The sequence below is a fragment of the Panicum virgatum genome, chromosome 1K (assembly GCF_016808335.1).
Source record: "Panicum virgatum strain AP13 chromosome 1K, P.virgatum_v5, whole genome shotgun sequence".
Classification (NCBI taxonomy): Eukaryota; Viridiplantae; Streptophyta; class Magnoliopsida; order Poales; family Poaceae; genus Panicum; species Panicum virgatum.
In genome coordinates this window covers 29,553,791-29,578,501 of record NC_053136.1, presented here as the reverse complement: position 1 = coordinate 29,578,501, position 24,711 = coordinate 29,553,791, and the positions used below count along the sequence as shown (strand labels likewise).

The window sequence follows — 24,711 nt, the reverse complement described above, 5'->3', positions numbered from 1 at the left end:
AAAACAAAACGTGGAGACCCGCGCGCGGTGGGTTCGGCGGAGGTGGCAGGGGGGCCCCCGACTCCGCGTACTCCGTCTCACACTTGTCGAGCGTGGAAGACCCCCGGAGATCCACTGCGGCTCCCGTCCGTGTGGCCGCATCGACGACCACTGGCCTGTCCCGTGTCCAGCTGTCCACCGTCTCCGAACTGGCGACGGCGACCTGGAGCTCACAAGTCACGGCACCCGAGCTGTCGGCCAGGCAGTCACGGGCGCCGGACGGCGACACGTCGGGGCCGAGGGGGGCAGGCGAGCGAGCAGCCGCCCCGGCGCAGCGGATCCGGGCCGAGGCTTCCGTGCGGCGCCCGGGTCAGACTTGGACGGTTCGGCGCATGCCAGGCCAGGGCAGGCCTGCCACCAGGCCGAAGTGTCGGCCCGGTCGCCCGGGAGACGCCAAATAGGAGCACGAGCAGTGTCCGACGGGATCTCTGTCGCTTTCGTGCTTTTTCTTATCTCTCTCTGCGTTAAAATAGAGAGAGATAATAAATTAAATTAAATAAAACAAAGTGTGATCTACTAGTAGAAAGAGATTTGAGGAGATCAGCGAAGAAATGCCGCACCGGCACCGCCTAAACAAAGCCCGCCCGACGCTTATCTGTTATCTCGGGAGGGATGATGGCCGTACCCAATAAGAAAAGATTGCGTGGAGATTTTGCCGGGGTATGGGTCCTGATGCTCGAGTACAAAGTCCTTTATTAGTGCCATGCGCGCCATTAAAGAAGCGGCATCGCACATATACCCCTGTCACTGCCAATGCCAGAGACTGAAGAGAGGGATGGGCGGAAATTGATTATTGGAGCGTGTAGCAGAGGCTCTTCCCTGTGTTGTGACTGGCTGTTGACTAGTACTGATTTGGTATGAGAGAAAAATATTATTGGTTGGATGCAGTGAATAGAGTGAAAGTTTTCAAATCGCCGTGGAGGTTCTTGCTCATGATTCTTCTAGGGGATGACTTCATTTTTCGTTCACATGTGATCCTAAATACCCCGTGGATCGGGAGCTCTATCAATTTAACATAATGGGATTGTGCTTTCTATTTTAGGATCTATGACTATTTTAGAATCAGTTTGATAGAGCTCCACCCACTTTTGATTCTATATGGGAGTTAATCCGTAAGCGAAGTGATTCAATAGCTAAAACCAATTCTCTATAATTCTATATGATGGACTTTATAAAAAAATAGATCTTACACGATAAGTGAATTAAGAGAAGCTAATTTTTTTAGCTCCCAAGCCCTTAGTTCATTTCAAACTATCACTTCTAGAATGAGCATAGAATTAATTTTATCTGAAAAAGTCGTTTGTCAGTTCAACACCTCCAAATTCAACCTAAAAGTTGTTCTCAGAGCTCCTGCAGAACAAGATCTTAATCTGAGTTGGCACTAACGGCGTGTTTGTTTCATTGTTATGCGCTTCTTGGTAAAAGTGTGGCTATACCAGTCATGTAAGTGGCATGTTAAGCCCTGGATCTAGGGTGATTAAATTTTCGCATCAGATGTTTGGATACCAATTAGATGTATTAAATATAGGCTAATTACAAAATCAATTGCATAAATGGAGCCTAATTCAGGAGACGAAATCCATTACGCCTAATTAGTCTATGATTTGCCCATGCTATGCTACAGTAAATAGGTTTAATAGATTCATCTCGAGAATTAGCCCCAGCTTATGCAATTAATTTTATAGTTAATTCTGCTTAGGTCAAGTTGAAGCGGAGAGAATTCTACGCATAGGCCATGTTTGGATTCATGGGTTATTTTTTAACGCCCCGCCCCCAAATAGCCCAAGGGAGCTGAACATGAGGGTTATTTCAGGGCTATTTGCAAATAACCTACCCAAAAAACTATCCCCCAAGGGCTGCTATTTGGGGCTATTCCAAGTAGTCCCCACTGATTCTTTCACTCTCTTATGGAAAAGTGACAGCCAAATGATTGGAAAAGTATTTTATGAGCTAAATAGCTCTTGGATCCAAACACATCAAATGCTATTTATTGAAGGGCTATTTTCGTAGACTAAACTTTAGCTCTCAAAATAATCCTTGGCTATTTCTCCAAATAGGTCCACAGAGGCCTTCCGGTCAATGGTGTATGTAATGCATCACAATAAAACGTTCCAATCAAATTATAAAGTACCATTATACCAAACATCCTACAAATATATTAGAAAAAGTGAATGATTTCTTTGGAACATAAGATTCTTAAAGCATATAGATATAGATAGGAAAAACACATAAGTGAATTTGTATGAGACTTTCAATTCAAAGAGAGAAATAGGTACAACTAAAGTTTCCGTGATATCGAAGCTTATCCCATCTCTCGTGGGAAGTTTCTATGGATTCATGCACCCCATATACGCTTTAAAAGAATTTTATAAGATGCAATCTTGTACTTCAAAGAACCACATTGGGCCATCATTATAGGATTATAATCCATTATAATTCATTTGTTTTCCTTTGTTAAGGGGCCTACCGAATTGTACTCTTTTGAAGAAAGCTTTGAGAAGCTCAGCTTCCCAAGATGGCATATTCGAGGAGTAGAAATACTAAAAATACCAGAAAAAAGGTAACCAATCATACAAATCCACACGAATCCTTGGTGAAAAATAGGCTGACAAAAGCTCGGCGGCATGCCACGCCGATTGGAATAAAAAGGAAATCTGTCGAAATTGACTGCTACCCTTTTTTATTGTGCCATCGCAGTCTCTCTCCTCATATAAAATTGGATCAGTTGGATTCATGCCACTACAATTTCACGAAGTTGGATTTCATGTTGAAATCCATGCCATTGAGTGGCATGATTTTCAACGTGAAATCCAATTTCACGGAGTTGTGGTGGCAATTTTCCCTATAAAATTCGCCGAAGCCACCCACCTCTCTCCTGCGTCTCCGAAGTTCCGAGTCCCCCCACACGGTCCCCCCCACCTCCCCTCTCTCTCGAAGCCTCCAAGCCTCGGGCACTCTTCTCCCCACCTCCTCTCGCGCGGCGAGGTGTCGATCCGCCCGGCGATCTGGGCCCTCAGGCCGGCGCCCGCGCCAGGGAGGCTTCTCCTTACCCGCCGCGAGGGCGGAGATGCTCTCGCTGCAGCAGCAGCAGCACGGCGGCGCCGTCGCCGTCGGCGACGTGCGCCTCCACGCGCCGCAGCCGGCGGTGCTCGGCGGCGGCGGCGGCGGCGGCGGCGGGGACTGGCTAGGGTTCGTGGGCCGCGCGGACCTGGAGGAGCCCGCGAGGAATGCCCCGTCGCCCGCCACGTTTCTGCTGCCGCCCGCGCCGCTCGACGACAGGGCGGCCCAGCCCGAGCCCAAGCCCAAGCCCGGCCAGCTCGCAGGAGGTGACTCTAGCTGCAAGCGTTTTTTTTCCACCCCCCTAGATTGTGTCGTGGCCGTCCGTGTTTGGGGGAATTCGAGCTTTGGGTTCTAAGATCTACCAGTTCCTCCCCTTCTCGGTCCATTGTTTGGAATATTAGATTTGGAAATGAATACTACTTGGTTGGTGCTTCTGCGGAGATTCGATGGTGTTGTCTTATTCTTCTTTTTTAGTAAGTGGAAGAATATATTTCCGGTCTATTTGAATTAAGAATTGCAACTTGGAGACGATCGTGCGACTGTTTCGACTTTCGACTGGGAGAAGTGGCACAAAAGGTTCTAGAAGATTAGTATATGCCATCTTAGTTTCTGATGGTCTATATTCTGTATAGGGTTCACAAGTCTATATTCCGTGTAGGGTTCACACCTTTAGCGACTATCTTTAGATATTGCAATTTTGGAGGTGGCTTGCATGAGCAGCATAGCTTTCTGGGAAACTGATGTCATGTTTTTTTGCTTTCAGAAACATACTTGTATCAGAACTGTATCTGTTGCTTGTGTAAATCTGAGAAAATGCAATCAAGAGAATTTGATTATTTTGTGGGGGAGGATCAACAGTTGAGGCTATCTTGCCACTATAATCTGTTGAAAGAACTGGTATTTTCATCTCCAGGGTTTTATGAGGAGATTGATGATATTGGCAACTGGGTGTTGATCTCTGAACAATTAATTGCTGTCCTGAAGAAATTCAGCAAAAATAATCTATTTGTGAAGGACTGCACACATTTGTGGCATTTACAAGTTACTTTTGGTTTATGTTAGGGTTAGCATATATTAGCAAGAAACCAACGAAGTATCATCTTTTCCTGTAGCATGGGCTGAATGAGTGCAGTACTGACAGCTAGTACTTGTCAGTGCTAACATTGTGAATTTCACTCTTTTGATTTTTTTCAACTGAAGCTTACCCCAGCTTGCTTGGGAATAAAAAGTGTTGTTGTTCTGAGTTGCTATATTAATTGCCAAATGGTATACTTTAGAGCTCAAATGTTTTAAAGAGTGACTTCGGTGGTGCATGTTTTTGCGCAAAGCTCATGCTTGCTTCACTTTTAAGTCATATGGTAACTGACCTCTCATGGATTCCATAAATTATGGCCTGATCCTTGAAATTGCATTTAGGTCCAGCATGTAGTGCTAGTAGGAGTTCTTTTTATTTGAAATAAAATATGTATCAAATGGATTGATAATCAATGTTCTTGATTTGGAACTTAGTGGGAAGGAAATGTGAACATTAATTATCTTGTTTTGTTCTTATGAAACAAAAATATCATTTCAAGCCTGCTCATAGTATCATTTTCACTATGTGCTGCATGCTGATGGTAAGCCTAATGGAAGTTTTTATTGTTTACTTGAATGGTGTAGCTGTTGATGAAGAGCGGCATTTGGCACTTGCTCATCAGAACTACAGGTCAGGGAAGTACAGAGAGGCCTTAGAGCATGGCAATGTTGTTTACGAGAAGAACCCACGTCGAACTGATAACCTCCTTCTCCTTGGAGCTATCTATTATCAGGTGACTAATTCATTTCATGTTCTTCTGATCATGGGTGTTAGCTTTTTCTACCTTACATTTTCTTACACGATTGGATTCCTTCTGTTGCAGATCCGTAATTATGACATGTGCATTGCAAAAAATGAGGAGGCTCTTGCCATAGATCCACACTTTGCTGAATGCTATGGCAATATGGCGAATGCTTGGAAGGTAGTTTAATGAGAATTTAGCAAACAGCATTTATTGCCTATCTACTCAGTACATGAATCTTTTTTTTTGAAAAGCCTTTATTTGCTAATTCTGAGATCAATGCATTCTCTATATGTAGGAGAAAGGCGATATTGATCTCGCGATTCGTTACTATCTTACTGCCATTCAGGTTTGGCTGTAGTCTTATTTATATTTTCCTTGTTTTTATTGTTACTATCTTACTTCCGTTCAGTTCGCTGTCTAGACAGCCTAGACACTAGTTTACTGTCTTCACTTGATTGGACATGCTATTTTCACATGCTTGTTTTATTTACCGTGTCGGTTCATGTTTATAATTTTCTGCTAGTGCTTAGTGTCCTTGCCAGTCCAGTTCACTTTTCACTGGTATAAATAAAAAACTCTCATTTATTTTCTTTCTGTGGATCTTTTAGCTGCGACCAAACTTCTGTGATGCGTGGTCAAATCTTGCTAGTGCATATACACGGAAGGGGAGATTGAATGAAGCAGCTCAATGCTGTAGACAAGCACTTGCCATAAACCCTAGATTGGTATGTACATTTGCTCATGTGAAATTTTGTTAGTACATTTACTTGTTTGTGAACTGATGCCATTTTGTGCTGACTTAGGTTGATGCACACAGCAATCTTGGAAATCTGATGAAAGCTCAAGGTTTCATTCAAGATGTGAGCAACTTAATCATTTTTTGGCTTTTGTACCTGTCACTATATCTGTACTCATTCAAATTCTGCTTTGCAACAAGTTCTCCCCATCGTTTCCATTCATTGACCTGTTCTTCTGTATCATGTTGTTTTTTGTCATTGCTGTGCATGCATATCCTCGTATCTGTTTCACAGGTTCTACATTTTCTGGTTGACTGGCTAATGGCATTCTGAAGTAGATTTCACAAAGCCATATTATTTCACCAAACTATCACAAAACTACAGATTTTACAAGCTCAGTTACCTATGTCCAGGGGCAAATACCCGCAGCCCAGTTGCACTGGCGCAGATCAATAATCCACACAGTTTCCAGTAAATAAACTTGGGTCGGAGTTCGCAAAATATGTATTTCTGTTGTAAGGGCAGCTATTGATGAATGAATTTAAACTTGTAATTCTGCTATAAAACTAACACTGGTTAAGCCTTTTCTTTTTGTAAAATGGTCTTAAATCTGTTGTTTTGTGATGGTTTAGTCAATTTAGCTGCATTTTATGAAATCTACTTGTTTAAATTGTGCTTTGAGATCATCTTTTACATTGACATGAGGATGATGCTGAACATCCAATATTCTTCCAATTTGTTCGCTTGGGCACTTAACTCCCTTGGTGTAGACTAATATCTTTTTGGTAATGAGTTTTGACATGTTGATTGTAATTACAGGCATATAGTTGTTACATCGAGGCATTACGCATAGATCCTCACTTTGCAATCGCATGGTCAAACCTTGCCGGTCTATTTATGGAGGCAGGAGACCTAGACAAAGCTTTAATGTATTACAAGGTAAATGTTAGAGCTGTGTTTGACCACTGCACTAGTTGGTATTAATCATTCTTGATTTCATACTTTTTTGAGGTCCCCTAGGTCAACAACAACAACAACAACAACAACAACAACAACAACAACAACAACATAGCCTTTTTTCCCCTAGGTCCTCAATTGATTTTTTTTTGCGGTGCTTTTGAAGATTCTAGATAAGTTTATTTACATCATTACATGCAATCTAGCAAAGATGGAAGTTGAATCGCGCATCTGTACTGGAACAAAGTTGGTTTCTAGTGAATGTTTTGCAAATTTTTTCATGCTAAATTGTTATTATGTTGCTTTTTATTGTCATGTTGTAGGGATTCTCCTTTGTTTTTTATTTGTATTTATCCTCATGGTCATGGACCTTCTCTTCGGTGGCTTCCAAATACACAGAAAATAGTGCTTTCTCATTTTACTAAAATTTAAACTTGATCTAAACGGCTGTATTACATGGTTAGTATATCTTTGTTAACTTATTACGTATATGCTCCCAAATTCTCATATAGTGCTCCTATCATTCTCTCATTGGATTAACATCCAAATTGTCCTAGTGTCTGCATAATATGATATCAAGGTGAATGGGAGCCTTTCCTTTTTTTTTTTTTGAGCTGATGGGGAATGTTGCTGTCTTTACTTAAATTGCAGGAAGCTGTTAAACTTAAGCCATCCTTTGCAGATGCATATCTTAACCAAGGGAATGTTTATAAGGTAAGCTTATCTGTTGTGATAGAAAATCCTGCAAGAGAACGCAGGGACAACTTTGGTCTAGGAGGAAAACTAGATCTTATATTTTCTTGGTTGACCAGGCTTTGGGAATGCCTCAAGATGCCATCATGTGTTATCAACGTGCACTGCAGGCACGCCCTGACTATGCTATGGCTTATGGTGAGATATAGTTCTTATATTAGCATTTTGTCAAACCCAGGTTTTCTTCTTTCTCTGTATCTGGGTATCTTATCATTTTTCATTTTTCAATAAAGATTCTTAACTTTTGCCACAAAAATAAAAACAAATACTGATTAAAGATTACCCTTTGAGTTCATTCATTTAGATATTCATCTCGGGTGAGATGCGAACAAGCTTACAAGAGAATGGTCCTTTCTTTACCTTCAAAGTAGAGCCTTAGTATACCTCGTAATACAAAGGTAGGGGGAACATTTTCGTGCAGGTAATCTTGCTACTATTTACTATGAGCAAGGCCAGCTTGATATGGCAATTCGTTGTTACAATCAAGCTATAGTCTGCGATCCACAGTTTGTCGAAGCGTACAACAACATGGTTAGTCATTGGTCCTCCCCATTTTGCCAACAGTACTGTATGTATAAATTAAAAGTTAGTTGACACCTTGTGTCTTTGTAGGGAAATGCACTTAAAGATGCTGGACGAGTGGAAGAAGCAATCAACTGCTACAGAGTATGTTTCCCTGCTATTAATTTTACTTGTTCTCTAAATGTAGCTCTGATCTAGTTCTATTTATGCAGTCATGCCTTGCATTGCAAGCAAACCACCCGCAAGCCCTGACAAACTTAGGAAACATATATATGGAGTGGTGAGATTCTTATTCTTGCATATCTTTTAATATAAAAGGAAATAATGTTTTCTATGACTACAAAAAGATGCCAATATGCTCACCATGACAAAAATACACTGCAGGAACCTGATAAGTGCTGCTGCTTCATTTTACAAAGCAGCTATATCTGTCACATCTGGATTATCTTCTCCACTTAACAACTTGGCTGTGATATACAAGCAACAGGTGGTTTTCTTTCGTTCATCACGCTTAATAATATTTCTACTTGTAGATAATAACTTTTCTGTTCTTATAATTGAATAGTTTCTTGAACATTCACACCCATTCCTGCTGTTTGTATCCCTGACTCTCTTAGTTTGTATATGCCCCAGGGAAACTATGCTGATGCTATTACATGTTACACTGAAGTACTTCGTATAGATCCTACAGCAGCTGATGCACTAGTTAATAGAGGGAATACATTCAAGGAGATTGGTAGAGTTAATGAAGCAATTCAGGATTATATTCAGGCTGCACAGATCAGACCAAACATGGCAGAAGCCCATGCCAACTTGGCCTCAGCTTACAAGGATAGGTACTCTTCAGATCTCAAACCTATGTAGTATTATGCATTCAGTTTCTGGCATTTTTTCTGTTTTCTGTAGTATAAATATTGTTACATGCAACCTTTCTGCAGTGGGCATGTAGAGACAGCTATAATTAGCTACAAACAGGCTCTACAGCTGCGTCCTGATTTTCCTGAGGCAACCTGCAATCTTCTTCATACCTTACAGGTTACTTGCAACTTTTCTGTACCCATTAGTGCATTCATTGAAAATAAATCCAAATAAGACTAAACTTGGAACTTCAAGGGGGGGGGGGGAATGAAAATATGTTACAACATATCCTTTTTTTTGGGGGGGGGTCTCTGATGTGCAAATTCATAGGATTCACTTGTAAATTTTTTTTGCCCCTATTGAGCAAATATGTTACAGCAGTTTTTCACTTGTAAATTTCATATGATCTACAGAGCTTACATTGGGATGAACTCAATGTTTTTCTATATTGGATTTCATTCGCAGCTTTCTTACCTTTATGATCCCAAAGTTTTGGGCCAGTGATTTTAAGCAATTGATCTTTTAAGAGGGATCACTAATCTGTAACATTTTCTTTTGGATCACTGTAGTGTGTCTGTGACTGGGAAAACAGGGATGCCATGTTCCGTGATGTTGAAGAAATTATAAGAAGGCAAATAAAGGTTAGCCTTTTTGTAAAATTGAATGAAATTCCATTTTTGAAAATGGGGTAACTGTTCCTGTCTAACTTTTTTTTTATCTTTGCTTCTTACAGATGTCAGTACTTCCAAGTGTGCAACCTTTCCATGCAATTGCTTATCCTATCGATCCAATGCTTGCGCTGGAAATAAGGTATCGTTGTATAACATTCTGTTCTTTAGTCTTGCTGAATATATTGTTCTTTTAATTGAAATATATCCTCTCCTTTTTTTCTTCTTCTTAATATCACCCTTTTTCTTGGCAGCCGTAAGTATGCAGCTCATTGTTCCTTGATTGCTTCTCGTTTTGGGCTCCCGCCTTTTGTGCATCCATCACCTGTTCCTGTAAAAGTGGAGGGTAAACACTGCCGACTCAGGGTGGGGTATGTACAGAAATAAAATCTTGTGCACTGAATTGGAAAGGTTTATGCAACAGCAAAATAACTGGTCTTCCCATATTACAGATATGTGAGTAGTGATTTCGGAAATCATCCCCTCTCCCATCTCATGGGTTCAGTATTTGGAATGCATGATCGTGACAATATTGAGGTTATTTCATTTCATTTCACTCCTCTCCCTCCTTTTTTTACATGCAAGGTTATCTATATTGACTCACTAACGGAACAACAGGTCTTTTGCTATGCACTGAGTCAAAACGATGGTACTGAATGGAGGCAGCGTATTCAGTCTGAGGCAGAGCATTTTGTTGATGTCTCTGCCATGACCTCTGATATGATTGCCAGACTCATCAATCAAGACAAGATACAGATACTGATCAATCTTAATGGCTACACAAAGGTAATAAATAATGCCGTCCTTTAATAGTATTGTTGTTACTTCTACATTTATCGGTAATGGTTTCACATGTTTCAGTTTCTTCAGATGCATAGTGCCTGCTTTTCTTGTGCTGTACTGTTTACTGTGGTTCTTTCTGCAAATCATTTATTTCAAGAAATAGTTTCATCCATACCACTACTTTAATGTGCACTTTCCATCTATACCATCAACCTGTGTCCATGACATGTAGGACCCGACCCCAAGCCATTGACTAGCCTGATGGTATACTTGAAAAATGCATCTCAAGTGGTGGTACTGATGCAAATCGCCCAGAAAACCTTGATATGGAATCATTCTTAATTCAGGACAGAAATATGATTGTATAGTCCCTGCTTGGCAGAGCTCCAGCTCAGATTTCTTGGAGCTTGGTATATGTAGCTCCAAGAAATCGAGGATCTGGAGCTGGAGGTATGCCAAGAGCATTTAAATGAATCATTTAGTTATACTAAATATAAATATAAATATTTAAACTACCTCAATTTATCTACAAACTGCAGATCCATCCTGGTTTTTAGATCTGGAGCTGTGCCAAACAGGGCATAGTATTTTTTAATACAGCATGCAGTTTCTTATATTGTTTGTCTGTGCACACCCCTACACTGATTTTATGTGCTTGTATTGCTATTCACCGTATGATCTTGTACTTAATTGGAACAGGGAGCCAGGAATGAAATTTTTGCATTGCAACCAGCTCCAATCCAAGTTTCATACATGGGATTCCCTGGCACAACGGGTGCTGCATACATAGACTACCTGGTCACGGATGAGGTATTATAACATCTAAGGTTCTACTCTAATAGCTAATTGGCCTAAGCGATTTATATTGAAGGTGGTTTGCTATAAATGGTTCTGCAGTTTGTTTCTCCAAGTTGCTATGCACATATATATTCAGAAAAGCTCGTCCATTTGCCTCATTGCTATTTTGTCAATGACTACAAGCAGGTTTGTCTTCATGCTCCATGTTCTCTGTTTCCCTTTTTCAATGATATGATATATATGATTTCTAAATGTGTTGTTGTAACAGAAAAATCAAGACTGCCTCACTCCGGTATGTCCACATAAAAGATCTGATTATGGATTACCTGAGGATAAATTTATTTTTGCATGCTTCAATCAGCTTTATAAGATGGATCCGGAAATATTTGATACATGGTAACTATCAACTATCTAACATGTTCCTTATGTGCTGCAAGTTTGATGTATCTACCTTCTGTTTTTTGATTTCCCAAGGTGCCATGATGAATTAGAGTTTACAATTACATTCTTTTTACTGGACTACTCTTTATAGGGGATGTTACTAACCATCTGCGCTCTACTCATCTTTAAGGTGCAATATTCTGAAACGTGTTCCCAACAGCGCATTATGGCTCTTAAGGTTCCCAGCAGCTGGGGAAACTAGAGTAAGATCACGTAAGTATCCTAAACAAAAGCTTTTCATGTATTAATTCCACCCTTGTAAACAAAGCTTCAATTGAAGGCAGTTTGTTTGACATCTGCAATGCCACAACAAACCCCTTCTATACAGATGCTGCTGCCAGAGGAGTAAGGCCAGATCAAATCATATTCACAGATGTTGCCATGAAAAATGAGCATATACGACGCAGTCAACTGGCAGACCTTTTCCTGGATACGTATGAAGTTTCTATGACCTACTATTGTTTTCAATCATGAGCTCAAAACATAAAACTAATATGCATTCTTTATCCTTGTGGTTTTCCTTTGATCAGCCCCCTATGCAATGCCCACACAACTGGCACCGACATACTGTGGGCTGGTTTGCCAATGATCACTCTTCCGCTGGAGAAGATGGCAACCAGAGTAGCTGGTTCCCTCTGTGTAGCTACTGGTCTCGGGGAAGAGATGATTGTTAGCAGGTAAATATGCACAAAGTATCAATTCATTTTGCAGTCAAACCATGCAAAGGCTTACCTTCCTTACTCTTTGGATCTACTAGCATGAAGGAGTATGAAGAAAGAGCGGTTGAACTTGCTCTAAATCCGGCTAAGCTTCAATCGTTGACTAATAAGCTGAAGGAAGTTCGAATGTCCTGCCCATTATTTGATACAGCCCGATGGGTAAGTTCTCTCAAAGAATGTCCGTAAACATTCACCTTGGTGACAAGTCTGGAATTCTGACCGGTACTACATGCAACTTGCAAAACTGTTTCAGGTGCGCAACCTTGAAAGGGCTTACTACAAGATGTGGAATCTGTACTGCTCTGGTCGCCACCCAGAGCCATTCAAGGTGGAAGAGGATGACAAGGAGTTCCCATTTGACCGCTAACGAAATTACATCACCAGCCCGGCTCTGTAAATAAGGCAGAGAGTTAGCATAATAGTATGTGACTGCGCTCCAGGTGCTTGTTTGGCGCCGCCTGTCCTGCTGTGCACATCGCCTCTGTGGAGCCTAACCTATGTACACTACCAGATGATTGTAGGGGTAGTCTGTATTATTGTTATTATTATCACTATTGTTACCAAAGCCTATTTATTAGTAACACTGGTCCCAGTTTGTAACTTGTACGGGATATTACTCCAGGTATATGTTGCGGTTGCAATATTTGTGATAAGCGAGCAAAGAATCAAGTCATTGTGAAATCTTGTCAGTTGCAGTTTTGTTCAGTGAATTTTGTACACTTTGTGCTTTGGTTTTGCAAGCAGCATCGCGTGAGCTGGGCAGGCGGGCTTGACAATACAGCATACCTCTGTTTTATATATGAGCAAAACAAGACACTAGGCCCGCCGGAGAACGCGGGGAAAGGTGAAAACCAAGTTGACATCAAAATAAAAGTAGTTAAAGGTATTAAGGTTAAGTACATTGGTGTTGTCTAATAGACGGTCTTATGTAATTTTAAGACGACCTTGTAGATAATATGTGCAGTAGATTGTCTGTTTAGTTGTCTCATGATAATTCATGAGTCCTAAATTTATGTATAAGCCAAATCAACGCTGTGATCTTTGACATATTTTCACTTTGTAGCATTTTATGTCACCGTGTTGTTTTAGCAATTAATAAAGTACATATTTCTTCCGGTTCCGATAACCATAGACAAATTAGATATGAGAAGTATCATGAATCAGGGCATCGGGATGCTGCTGCCGCCGGCAAGCTCGACCCGGCATGGCTAGTAGAACGGTTGCCCTGTAAAATCATAAGGATATTCTAAATTGAAATAATCGACCCGGCATGGCTAGGCGGCGAGGCCTGTGTAGAGCGGCATCGCCGGTTTTGGAAGTGGCGTGACCTGGGAACAATCGAGTAATATTGGGCAGGGCAGAGGTAACACCGTAACAGAGCAGAACTGAAGAACGGCACAACGAGAAGCGAAGGCCGCGCACGGGGTCCACAAGGTGGTGAATTGCAGAAAGCAAGACTCGGTTTTACGGCTGGGCAGTTTGAGGATACGTATGTGCGACCGTACTTGTACTTGGGGGCTCTTTATAATCCAACCGGCTCTGTGCCCGGCCCTGGCCACTGCATGTCTAGCTAGCGGCGGCGGCGGCGCTGCACCGTCCAGCGACCCGCCACCCCCGCCTGTCGATCTTCCGACCCTTTCCCCTTCTAAAACCAGCGGCGTTGGAGACCCCCGGCGGCCCCTCCTTCCCGAGCTCCGGCGAGATGCTTTGGAGAAGAGAAGAACAGGCTATGCGGCCGCGGCGCTTCTGAGATGTGCCGCAAAAACCCCGCCGCTCATCTCTGTCCGTCCGGGCCGGCATCCTGTTCATCCGTGGTCTCTGCTTCGTTCCAAGGTGTTTTGTCCCCTCGTCGTCGTCGTCGTCGTCGTCCGCGGACAAAGCAAAGCCCGCAAACCGCTTCTCCGCCATGCTGATGAGGTTTGTGTTGGCTTGTGCTGGTCTTGACTTTTCCACTGATGTTTGATCCCTGAGCGGTGACTCCGCTCTAGCTACGACTCGGCACGACTCACATGTCGGTCCCGGTTTTTTTTTTCCGTTTCTTTGTGCAAGGAATATGCACGAGCTCTGATGGGGATGATGATCACCTCGGTGCGCTGCCGCCGGTGCACGGATCGGATACGCGCGCCCGCCAGCCGCCACACACGGACACACCTGCTAGGTGCTAGCTGGCCCCACGTTACCGTGCTCCACAGCTCAGCAGTTCTCTAGTTCAACATTAGCGTAGGCGGACGGCGGCTCTCCCTTGTGCTCTCCCTTGGTTCAACACGCTAATGCTCTAGCTAGCTAATTTTGACGGTAACTGATTTAAACTAGCTGAGCCAGCTAATAATGCAAAAGCTAATGGATTGACGAATATGAAAAATTTGTGCTGCTGCACATATATGCGCGCTCGACGCAACCTACTGCCATATTACCGCGCTGACCAACGGTACGTACGTACTCCCAAAACATTGTTGTATGCCGTCGTTCGACCATACTATTTAGTATGTAAGGAAGGTTTATTAGTCCGTTCTGAGGTGTTTGGGTCCAGGGACTAATTTCAAGTCCGGATCATATCAGATGTTTGAATGCCTATTAGTGTGAACAAAAGATAAATATAAATTAATAGCATAAATGAAGACTAATTTATGAGACAAATCTATTTTAATTAATCTATCATTAGCATATATTTACTGTAGCACAAGATTGTCAAATCAAACGGGCTTTAGCCTGACTGGTAGAAGCTTGTGAACTCCCGGCTTGCACAGAAAAAAAATTCCCTTGTCCCATATCCAAAGCACAGTTAGGGGTCCGTCTTTTCTCATAGGCGACGAGCCACTATTTACGGGTGGGGCAGGGGTTTGGGGGATTTTTTTTATCTGTGTGAGAAGGTCTTTTTTTAATACAATATTGTGGGGGCAGTCTTTCCCCCCGCAGGTCAAGTTTTTTAGACTTAATGGATTCGTTTTTTTGAATTAGTCTCCATTTATGCAATTTGTTTTATAATTAATACTGCTAGTTGGTGTCTAAATATCTAATGTGATTATTCATCTATCGTAAATAAGGATAGTCAGTAGTAGGCTAGTAGCTAGTCCTCCTCCAATAAACCACGGTTTGATGATATACTAGGCAATTATGTTCATGCATTACTACGGGCAAAATTGGCATAAGTATCGAATACGTATAGTTGCCTGTTAATTTGTAGGGATCTTCGTGATCGAGTCGTGGACGAAAGGCTAATCCGACTCTCATACGGGATGGACTAAGGCCCACCTGTCAATGACATAAGGCGGACCAAACCAAAAAATTAGGCGACCAAACCAAAAATTTAGATATGTACTGGATACATATTGGTGCCCGTGTGTTATATTAATTTATAGAGAGCTACGTGATCGAGTCGTGGACGGAGGGGGTTGGTCCGACTCGCATACGAGATGGACTAAGGCCCACCTGTCAATAATACAAACGGACCAAACCAACATACCAAACAAAAAAATTAGATGAAAATCTTACTCGCTTTAGCAATAGGTATAGATATAGATATGAGCCATAACAAAAACTTCAATGACTAGAGTGGTTGGTTGATACTGGAAGAACGTTGAGATGTGGAAAGATCTATTCCACCTTAATTTATATTTATGTTGGGAAATTGAATGCTGAAAAGGTATACAAAATTAGGGAAGAACAGACTTTTATTTGGTATTTTGGTGTATGGTGGTGACTCAGCCAACAATGATTTGGTATGCGAGTAAAGTGGGTGCAACATCTGACTTTTAAGACTCGATTTTCAGAAATTTAAAAATCAGATGACTTTTTGAATCGAGAATCCAGCTAGATTCTCAATTCTATATTCTAGAAGTCATCTGACTTTCGGAATTCTCAAAATCGAACTTCTAAAATCGGCCGGAAGCCGAAACAAACGGGGTCACCATAATCTATTATTACAAACTATACTACGGAACTGGTACACAATGCACAATATCTAACAATTAATTTTCATCTCGTGGGACCAAGAAACAACCTACAATATGGCACTAGGAGATACATGTCTTGCGGTTTGGAGGAGTGCAGTAAGATACAAAAAGATTTGCAATAAACCGAAGCCAGAGGACTGATATAAATGATGTCAAACACAAGGCTTGGTTTAAATTCGGAAGAAATAAAGTCAAAAGATGGAAACAACAATTTCACCTTTGACTTGACATTTGAGTTGAGAAACTGAGCGCAGACTGAAAAAGGCGAAGGCAGAAGCACGTGGTGGACATTTCGAATCACATGGTTGAACATTTGCTGGTTTGACTTTGACCTTGGGTAGAAGGGTCAGTTCTTTAGTACGTTGCGTCCTATCAAATTCCAGTTACGATAATCTAGATAATAAGTACTAGATGACTGATGGTCAACAACTATAGTGGACTAGGTTTTCTTCTATGACCAAGACAGATCAGCAGGAGAGAACCCCGATCGAGAAGACAAAATGGCATCCGATCCCATCTGTGATCGATCTATTGCCCTGTGGATCGCCATTTCGATCGTCAACTCTAATACTCTGTTGCGGAGCTACGCACTCGATCCTGACCGTCCCGGCCATTTTCCTGTTATTAGTTTTCTCAAATATATATTGATCATCGAGCTGCCCCTCTTTCAGTGTCCAGTCCTACGGGCAGCACATCAAAAAAAGAAACCTACGCACTACAGCTAACTCACGGCCGGCATGGACAGGCTCGGTGCCAATCCGGCCAACTCGTGCCCGCTCACGCCGCTGGGCTTCGTCGAGCGCGCGGCCACCGTGTACGGCGACTGCCCCTCCGTCGTCTACCACGACACCGTCTTCACCTGGTCCCAGACCTTCCGCCGCTGCCTCCGCCTCGCCTCCGCGCTCGTCTCCCTCGGCATCTCCCGCCGCGACGTCGTAAGCCGCGCAAGCCTCGATCTCCTGCCTGCCTTGTACGAGGCACCCGTGCATTTTGCATAATTAACATCGATCCATCGATCGATCGGCTTCTCAACTGTTGTTGTCAGGTGTCGGTGCTCCTGCCCAACGTGCCGGCCATGTACGAGGCGCACTTCGGCGTGCCCATGAGCGGCGCCGTGCTCCACACCATCAACACGCGCCTCGACGCGCGCACGGTCTCCGTCCTGCTCCGCCACTCCGGCTCCCGGCTCGTCCTCGTCGACCAGGCGTCGCTGCCGCTCATCGGCGACGCGCTCCGGCTGCTCCCGCCGGGGCACGAGCCCCCGCGCGTCGTCCCCGTCGAGGACCCCCACGAGAAGACCCTCCCGGTCCCGGCCGCCGGCACCCTCACGTACGAGGGCCTCCTCGAGAAGGGCGACCCGGCGTTCGAGTGGGTGCGCCCGGCCAGCGAGTGGGATCCCATGATACTCAACTACACCTCCGGCACGACGTCGGCGCCCAAGGGGGTGGTGCACTGCCACCGCGCCATCTTCCTCGTCACCCTCGACTCGCTCGTCGAGTGGGCGGTGCCGCCGCGGCCGACGTACCTGTGGACGCTGCCCATGTTCCACACCAACGGCTGGAGCTTCCCCTGGGGCATGGCGGTGGTCGGCGCCACCAACGTCTGCCTCCGCCGCGTCGACGCCGCCGAGGTCTACGCCACCATCGCCCGCCGCGGGGTCACCCACATGTGCGGCGCGCCGGTGGTGCTCAACATGCTGGCCAACGCGCCGGAGGGCGCGCGGCGGCCGCTCCCGGGGAAGGTGCGCATCCTCACGGCCGGCGCGCCGCCGCCGGCCGCCGTGCTGCACCGGACGGAGGCCGCCGGCTTCGAGGTCAGCCACGGGTACGGCCTGACGGAGACATCGGGCGTGGTGGTCTGCTGCTCGTGGAAGGGGGAGTGGAACAAGCTCCCGGCGTCCGAGCGCGCCCGGCTCAAGGCGCGCCAGGGAGTGCGCACGCCGGGCACGGCCGAGATGGACGTCGTGGACAGCGACACCGGCCGCAGCGTGCCCCGCGACGGCGCCACCATGGGCGAGGTCGTGCTCCGCGGCGGCTGCGTCATGCTGGGCTACCTCAACAACGACGAGGCCACCAGGGCGGCGATACGGGGCGGGTGGTTCTACACGGGCGACGTCGGGGTGATGCACCCGGACGGGTACCTGGAGATCCGCGACCGGTCCAAGGACGTGATCATAAGCGGCGGGGAGAACATCAGCAGCGTGGAGCTCGAGTCCGTGCTCTACGGGCACCCCGCCGTGAACGAGGCGGCGGTGGTGGCGCGGCCGGACGAGTTCTGGGGCGAGACGCCGTGCGCGTTCGTGAGCCTCAGGGAGGGCGCGGCGGGCAAGGTGACCGCGGCCGAGATCGTGGCGTGGTGCCGGGAGCGCATGCCGCACTACATGGCGCCCAAGACGGTGGTCTTCCTGCCGGAGCTGCCAAAGACGTCCACCGGCAAGGTCCAGAAGTACGTGCTCCGGGACGCCGCCAAGAAGATGGGACCCACCGGCAGGGGCAGCAGCACAAGCAAGATGTAGAGGCCGTTTTGGGAGGCTCTCCGAAAATGACTTCACCGGTGAAGTTTAAGCTAAAAAAGTGGTTCTGCCCGGCTTTTAGTTTATTTTTAGAGATTTATTTATCTCGGCTTACAAAACGGCTTCACTTCAGGTGATTGCCGAAGTCGCAATAAACCCCGCAAACATGACTGTAGGTTTTCATCCATTGCATGCATCATGGTATTCTGTTGAGATCATCAAAATAATCTGCAATCTTGTCTCCTCTAGACTCCTGCAGTCGCTGTGGTGAATGTGAATCACGAGGAAACAGAGGAATCTGAATTTCATCCAAAATAGAGGAATCTGATTGAAAGTCTCGAGATCCATACTGTTAATAAGGTTAGTGGGTTAGTGTTAATGTTAACTATGACTAATTGACGTCACGACAACTTGTCTGCAGCTACATATATGGATCTACGCGTCAGTGGAAGCTTCTCAGATCTCGATGACGGGTCAAGTACAATCAGGGTTCTCAAATTTAGTTTTACATTTTTGATACCATCAATGACGCTGCTAGTGCATGGATGTCGGACTCGAAACAACATCTGCAACATAGAAGAAAAACTTCTACAACATAAACAACCAACATTTGTAACATCAAAAAAATATTGAAAAAAGTTGCTAGCCATTTGTTGATGACGAGGAGAAAATCTACTGCAACATTTGTTTCATATTGCATAAAACATTCAATTTTCTCATTGAAGACGCAATATTTAGATAAAATACTTGCAACATGTATGTAAAATATATGCAATATCTATATCTACTTTGCAACATGACAGACATATTCGGCACGAAAACAGAACAACCCAGTGCATGTAAATCAGCACACAAATAAAAATACATCAACTTTTTTATTACTAATATCATATTCGAATCATATCGATTTGGCCACTAAGCCATAGCGGAATGAGGACCTTTTATTGGAATACGGCGACAGCGGATCACGGTTCAGCCTATGGAAGGTACTAATATTTAACTTTTACATCCACCTTTTATTTTTATTTACTTCCTTATCCAAATCAAGAAAAGGGAACCGTAGCTTTACCTTTCCACGACGCTTCAAAGTACTAATATTTTTCTTTACGGTTAAGGGTGTGTTTAGATGTTCAGAGGTAAATTTTTTTAAAAAAAATCTTGCTATTTAGAAGTACTAAATGAAGTCTATTTATAAAATGTTTGCATAGATGAGTTGCAAATCGCGAGACAAATCTTCCCTCGCAAAAAAAAGATAAATCTAACCAGACTAATTAATCTAAAATTAACGAATTGTTACTGTAACATCACTGTTGCAAATTATGCAGAGTCCCTCGGCAAATCCATGTAGTAGGGTCCGACAGATTCGCCTCCGATAGCTTTCTCTACGTATCCATATCTTGCCCTTATGCCGATTAATTAATAGTTTGTGTGACCTTGCCAGCCAGTCAAATGTGCATTAAAACAAGATCACGATGTATTGGATTGAAATCATGATTTAAAACCAATGTGTTGACTGGATTGAAATCATGATTCTAAAACCAATTTGTTCAAAATAATGTGCTCAATTTTTCCCTCGCCGGACACGGTTCGCCTCGGCGCCAGCAGCCGTCGCCTGGCCGATCTTTCCCCCAAATCGACGAGGTAGAACTCCCGACGAACCCTAGTCATAATCGGAGCCAGCCCGTCGCTCGCCGTTGCTGATGGACGGCGGAAGTAGCAGCCTCCGCGTTGTTCGGCCGCAGCGGCGGTACATCCCCTACAAGCAGGAGCAAGATGAGGACAAATCGCAGGTGCTCGCGAAGATTGGCGCGGCGTACAAGGAAGCTTGCGTCCGGATCGACGCGGGGAAGACGACGCACACCACGCTCGCGCGCCTGTACGAAGCCGGCGTCTGCATCGGGCTGCTGGACCCCGTCTCCAACATCTTGACCAACACCCTCGCCGCCGGCAGGCTCAGCGAAGCCCTCGAAGCGGAGGCGGAGGCGGAGGCGGAGGCCTCGGCCGGCGCCGTCGATCCGGAGAGGCTGCAGAAGATGGGGCAGCTTTCTTTCGACGCACTCAAAGCCTTCCTGATCCGCTTCTTCCCCTACCTCGCCGGCTGGGAGGCCGTGCGCTACCTGCGGCTCGGCGAGGCCGACCTGCTCGTCGCCGCGCGCCTCGTCGTGGCGGACCGCGGCATGGCGGGGTTCTCCGTCGCCTCCGCCGCGTCGGCGTGCGCCTTCAAGGCGGCCCTTGGCGTCGCCGCGCGGATCGCCGGCCACCCTCGGCCGGAGCAGCTCGTCCGTGTCTGGATAACAATGTCGGCGCATCCGGACCAAACGCTGGTCTTGCTCGAAGCCGTGAAGCAGCCCGACGATCCCCGTCGGAGCCTCTCTGAACTCAAGACTCTGCTCGATAACACGGATGCTGCTGCTGCCCATTTGCCAGTTCTTGATCTGCGACGCGTTTGGGATCTCGCGGATTGTCGACGACCATCCCACTGCGGCAAGCTCGCCAATAATATGCCGTGTCAGCACACCCGGTCCCTGAGGATGGTGCTTCTGGACACGATTCGGAGCTCGTACCTGCGCGCCATGGCGAGGCTGCCACGCTCTGAGCTGAGGTCTCGCTACCACCGCAGCCTGCTCATGGGCGGCCACTGCTACGGGCCCTTGGACCCTGTCTGCAACATCATCATCAACACGATCTGGTACGATGCCAATTTTCCAGCAGCAGACCCGCCCGTGCTCGACGTGATCGGCCCCAACAGTCTCACTCGCCTGGAAAGCCGTTCTTTTTATGGCCTCGCGTCCTTTCTCCAGACCCGCTACCACAACCTGTCAGAGCACGAAATTGTGCAGTGCCTGATCGCAAACTATGCGCGCCTAAACATTGATGCAGAAGAACAGGAAGAGCGTCAGCAATACCAGCACAATCTCGATTTTCTCCATCCAAGAAGTTGGTATGGCTTCTACGATGCTGTCAGGAAGGCCGCAGAACAAACGCCATGCGGGACATTCCAAGAAGCCTATGAAGCTGCAGCTACGGCAGCATGGCATCCGAAACCCGTGGAGCAAGCCGAATTTCTCAGTTGCTGCAAGAAAATTCTGCAGGGGCCTGCCTTGTTGCTGCTGCAGAACGGAGCCCGTCTGTCCTCAGATGATGTCCAGCACATTGCTGGATTATTGTCTCCCAAGGAGGAGCCAGTTCCTGAGCGAACCAAAAGGTCGACCTATCCCACAGTAGCGGGAAAGAAGCGTTCTGAGGCTCAGCAGAGAAGAATAAGTAGATGGGTGGAAGCTGCACTGGATACTCACGCACTGCAAGATGGAGTTGGTCACTTGTTTTGCTTTTTGCTACATCTCTCACCTTATTTTATCGATAATGTTTACCGCTTTAATTAGATTACTTGCATTCACTAATTAACTTAATTATGCACCTTCATCCTTCATATAGGAACCCATGTATGACCTACACATTATCTGTGGCGTGAATGAGCTAGTTTGCGGCCCTGAGTTCTGCAGTGACAGGGATGATGATCTTTCCTTTGCACCTTGCAAATTTTTCTACTCCCATGTGAACTTTTTGGCGACTCAAAGAGATTCTCAATCTGCTGAAAGAGATCCAGCACTTTTTTTTGCTGAGTTTGACAATGAGGATGATGGCAAAGTACTAAAGTGCTGCCGTGTGGATATGCCACTGCCATACACTGGTACGCTCTTGTTTGTGCACAGTTCCTTCATATTAATGTTGTGTGATGTGCTGGATGGCTTTTCGTACTCACTATGATGCCTCAGGAGGCATATATTGTAACATGCTAATTAGTACAATGAAATCCACAAACTTATGCTGCAAAATTCATATGTACATACTACAAAACGTGAAAATGTATTATTTAGGACAAAGTCGTATTGCTGATCTAGCTTGTTGTTCCCCTTGAAGCCATGGATAGTTTATAGTATTATTAGTAGGAAGTAAGGTTAGAAACACATGTTACAGTAATAGAGAAGTAATTGGGTATGCTTTTCAACAGGAATAGTTAAAGATACAATATATTAAGAATACTTACTGCAATTCAACAAGCATGTTGCAACACAGTTTGCTTGGTCTCAAAACAAAAACACAGTTTGCTCTAATGTTTACACAAGCATCAAACCTCAATTACTTTTGTTATGTACTCATTGAGTTTGACCGTTTCGAATGAAACATCAACAATCATAAATTCAGAACCTAAGCTGAGCTGATGATGCAAAAGATTCCTACCATTTTGATTAATCTGGTTTGTTCCTAGGTTATTCTGTTCCAACAGTTGGATGACTTCATATATCACTGGAAAACATATACAATATCTTGCATGGATTTCATTCTCCCTACATTCATATCTTCCCACATATTAAATATTTAAATCTAATTTTATTATTTGAAATAAATGAAAATGAATAATAAGAGTAGAACCATTGGACCTACCTTTTTGCGCCACAAGATCTGACCTGCTTGAACCACAATTCAGATAAGAGCCCATCAGTCTACCACTGGCCTATAGGACAGCCCATTGCCATATATGAGAGAGTCCATGGGAAGAAGGAATTACTAATTGGGGCTGGAGTGGCATCATTTGAGGATTATTGTTGTGCTTCACGTTTGGTATATAGCCATATAGGACTATAGGAGCTAGTTAAGATGCATTTGAGAGGAGAGGATGTTTGCTTGGAGGCCAGTTAGGTTACAAGGCAATGCATGCACATAAAACAATGGGTGGCACTTGTGTGAAAGCTCCATTCAAAGTGAAACTTTTATTTTTTGAGGGCATTCAAAGTGAAACTTTATATAGATCACAACAGAACTGTTCGTTCATTTTAAAATTTATTTTGTCATAATGAAACTTTTATGCTTTTTTGTCCTGTGCATCAGAACATGTGCGGTGCCTATATTGTGAGTCCGAGGGAGCAAAGGTTGTCCATCCAGCTATGGAAAAATTCCATGGTGGGGACCAAGCGTTCGAGGAGATGATCTGCCGAGGAGATTACCTTGCCAATGAACGTCTTATCTGTAAGAGTGAATATGCTGTTCAGCGCATGTGTGGAGTAGAAGAGGACTTCATGTATGTTGATGTCACATAGATTTGTAAGAAGCTCTGCAGTGATTCTTTTGTTGACTAATGAGTCACTCATCATCAGGTGAGGGTTGAATCTAATTAACTATATATTAGAGGTGATCAGAGACTATTATTTTCTAATGTTAATCATTTGGCAACAGCGAATGGTACGACCTTGTGTAACATTTTGAATTTGTCATGAATTTTCCATGCCAATTTTATAAGTACTTTGTTGTGAGGGTGGAGTGCAGCATGCTTTCCTTCTTCCTTAGAGGCTTTGCTTCTTCTTTTTTAGTGTGTGGAATTGTTCGAACTATTCTGACTGATGCTAGCTATTTCTAGGAATAACTGTGCGATGTACCTGGCATCATATTATCAGCTAGCTTTAACGAAGGTGACACGCTCTCCTTTCACATGTCCCTTTTTGTTTGCATGCTAAGGATATTCGTCTGGCCGCACTTATGAGCAACTCTAGCAGCAGCCTTTAAATCAGACCCTCTAAATGCTAAATAGGGGTTGCCTCTATTTTTTAGAGGCATCTAAATTTGCTCCAACTTTAACAATAGACTTCAATTCTAACTTATAATAGAGGGTTTCGTGGAGACCCCCTAGGAATGGAGGATGGAGTAGAGAATTTGGAGGCCTTCACAGAATAGAGGGCCTATTAGAGGGTCTGCTAAAGTGCATCTTTTTGTTTAACCCTCTAAACAACTTGAGATAGAGGACTGTTTATAGGTAAGCGCACGCTAGTCCGGTTGGTCTAGCTGTGCGTGTCGCACCCTCCTTCCATAAAATTTTCATCCCTTGAATCAAATGCTCAAGAAAATTATCTATATCGATTCCAGGATGCTTGGGGCCATGTATAAGGATGGATAGCAAAAAAAATTTCTCTTCTAGCACAACCATGTAGGCAGGTTGTACATCATCAGTATCACTGGCCATATGTTGTGGGTGATACTTCTTTCACTAAACGGATTCATTCCATCCGTACTCAATGGGAACTGAACATTTCTCAAA

The 24,711-nt window shown here is 44.5% G+C and overlaps 3 protein-coding genes across 4 annotated transcripts; all 3 read left to right on the top strand.

Moving 5' to 3' along the window:
- Positions 1-2,918: 2,918 nt before the first annotated feature.
- LOC120701963 (probable UDP-N-acetylglucosamine--peptide N-acetylglucosaminyltransferase SEC) lies at positions 2,919-12,844 on the top strand. Its single transcript, XM_039985754.1, has 28 exons — positions 2,919-3,365; positions 4,759-4,907; positions 4,998-5,096; positions 5,215-5,265; positions 5,528-5,644; positions 5,723-5,779; positions 6,476-6,595; positions 7,265-7,327; positions 7,426-7,504; positions 7,788-7,897; positions 7,979-8,032; positions 8,101-8,168; positions 8,273-8,375; positions 8,522-8,724; positions 8,827-8,923; positions 9,316-9,387; positions 9,480-9,556; positions 9,669-9,785; positions 9,867-9,951; positions 10,033-10,200; positions 10,897-11,007; positions 11,095-11,181; positions 11,264-11,391; positions 11,567-11,649; positions 11,765-11,870; positions 11,967-12,113; positions 12,194-12,314; positions 12,409-12,844. The coding sequence occupies exons 1-28, from the start codon at positions 3,107-3,109 to the stop codon at positions 12,520-12,522; spliced, it is 3,045 nt and encodes a 1,014-aa protein (XP_039841688.1). The 5' UTR covers positions 2,919-3,106; the 3' UTR covers positions 12,523-12,844.
- Positions 12,845-16,744: 3,900 nt separating this feature from the next.
- LOC120652666 (probable acyl-activating enzyme 6) lies at positions 16,745-18,763 on the top strand. Its single transcript, XM_039930550.1, has 2 exons — positions 16,745-17,043; positions 17,154-18,763. Exons 1-2 carry the CDS (start codon positions 16,846-16,848, stop codon positions 18,621-18,623), a joined length of 1,668 nt encoding a protein of 555 aa, XP_039786484.1. The 5' UTR covers positions 16,745-16,845; the 3' UTR covers positions 18,624-18,763.
- Positions 18,764-20,151: 1,388 nt separating this feature from the next.
- LOC120701945 lies at positions 20,152-23,932 on the top strand. Of its 2 annotated transcripts, none has more exons than XM_039985739.1 (3): positions 20,152-21,931; positions 22,056-22,311; positions 23,511-23,932. In XM_039985739.1, the coding sequence occupies exons 1-3, from the start codon at positions 20,321-20,323 to the stop codon at positions 23,717-23,719; spliced, it is 2,076 nt and encodes a 691-aa protein (XP_039841673.1). In that variant the 5' UTR covers positions 20,152-20,320; the 3' UTR covers positions 23,720-23,932. The 2 variants fall into 2 exon arrangements, with proteins under 2 accessions (XP_039841673.1, XP_039841679.1); XM_039985745.1 differs by having other exon boundaries at positions 20,160-21,931; positions 23,498-23,932.
- Positions 23,933-24,711: the final 779 nt, after the last annotated feature.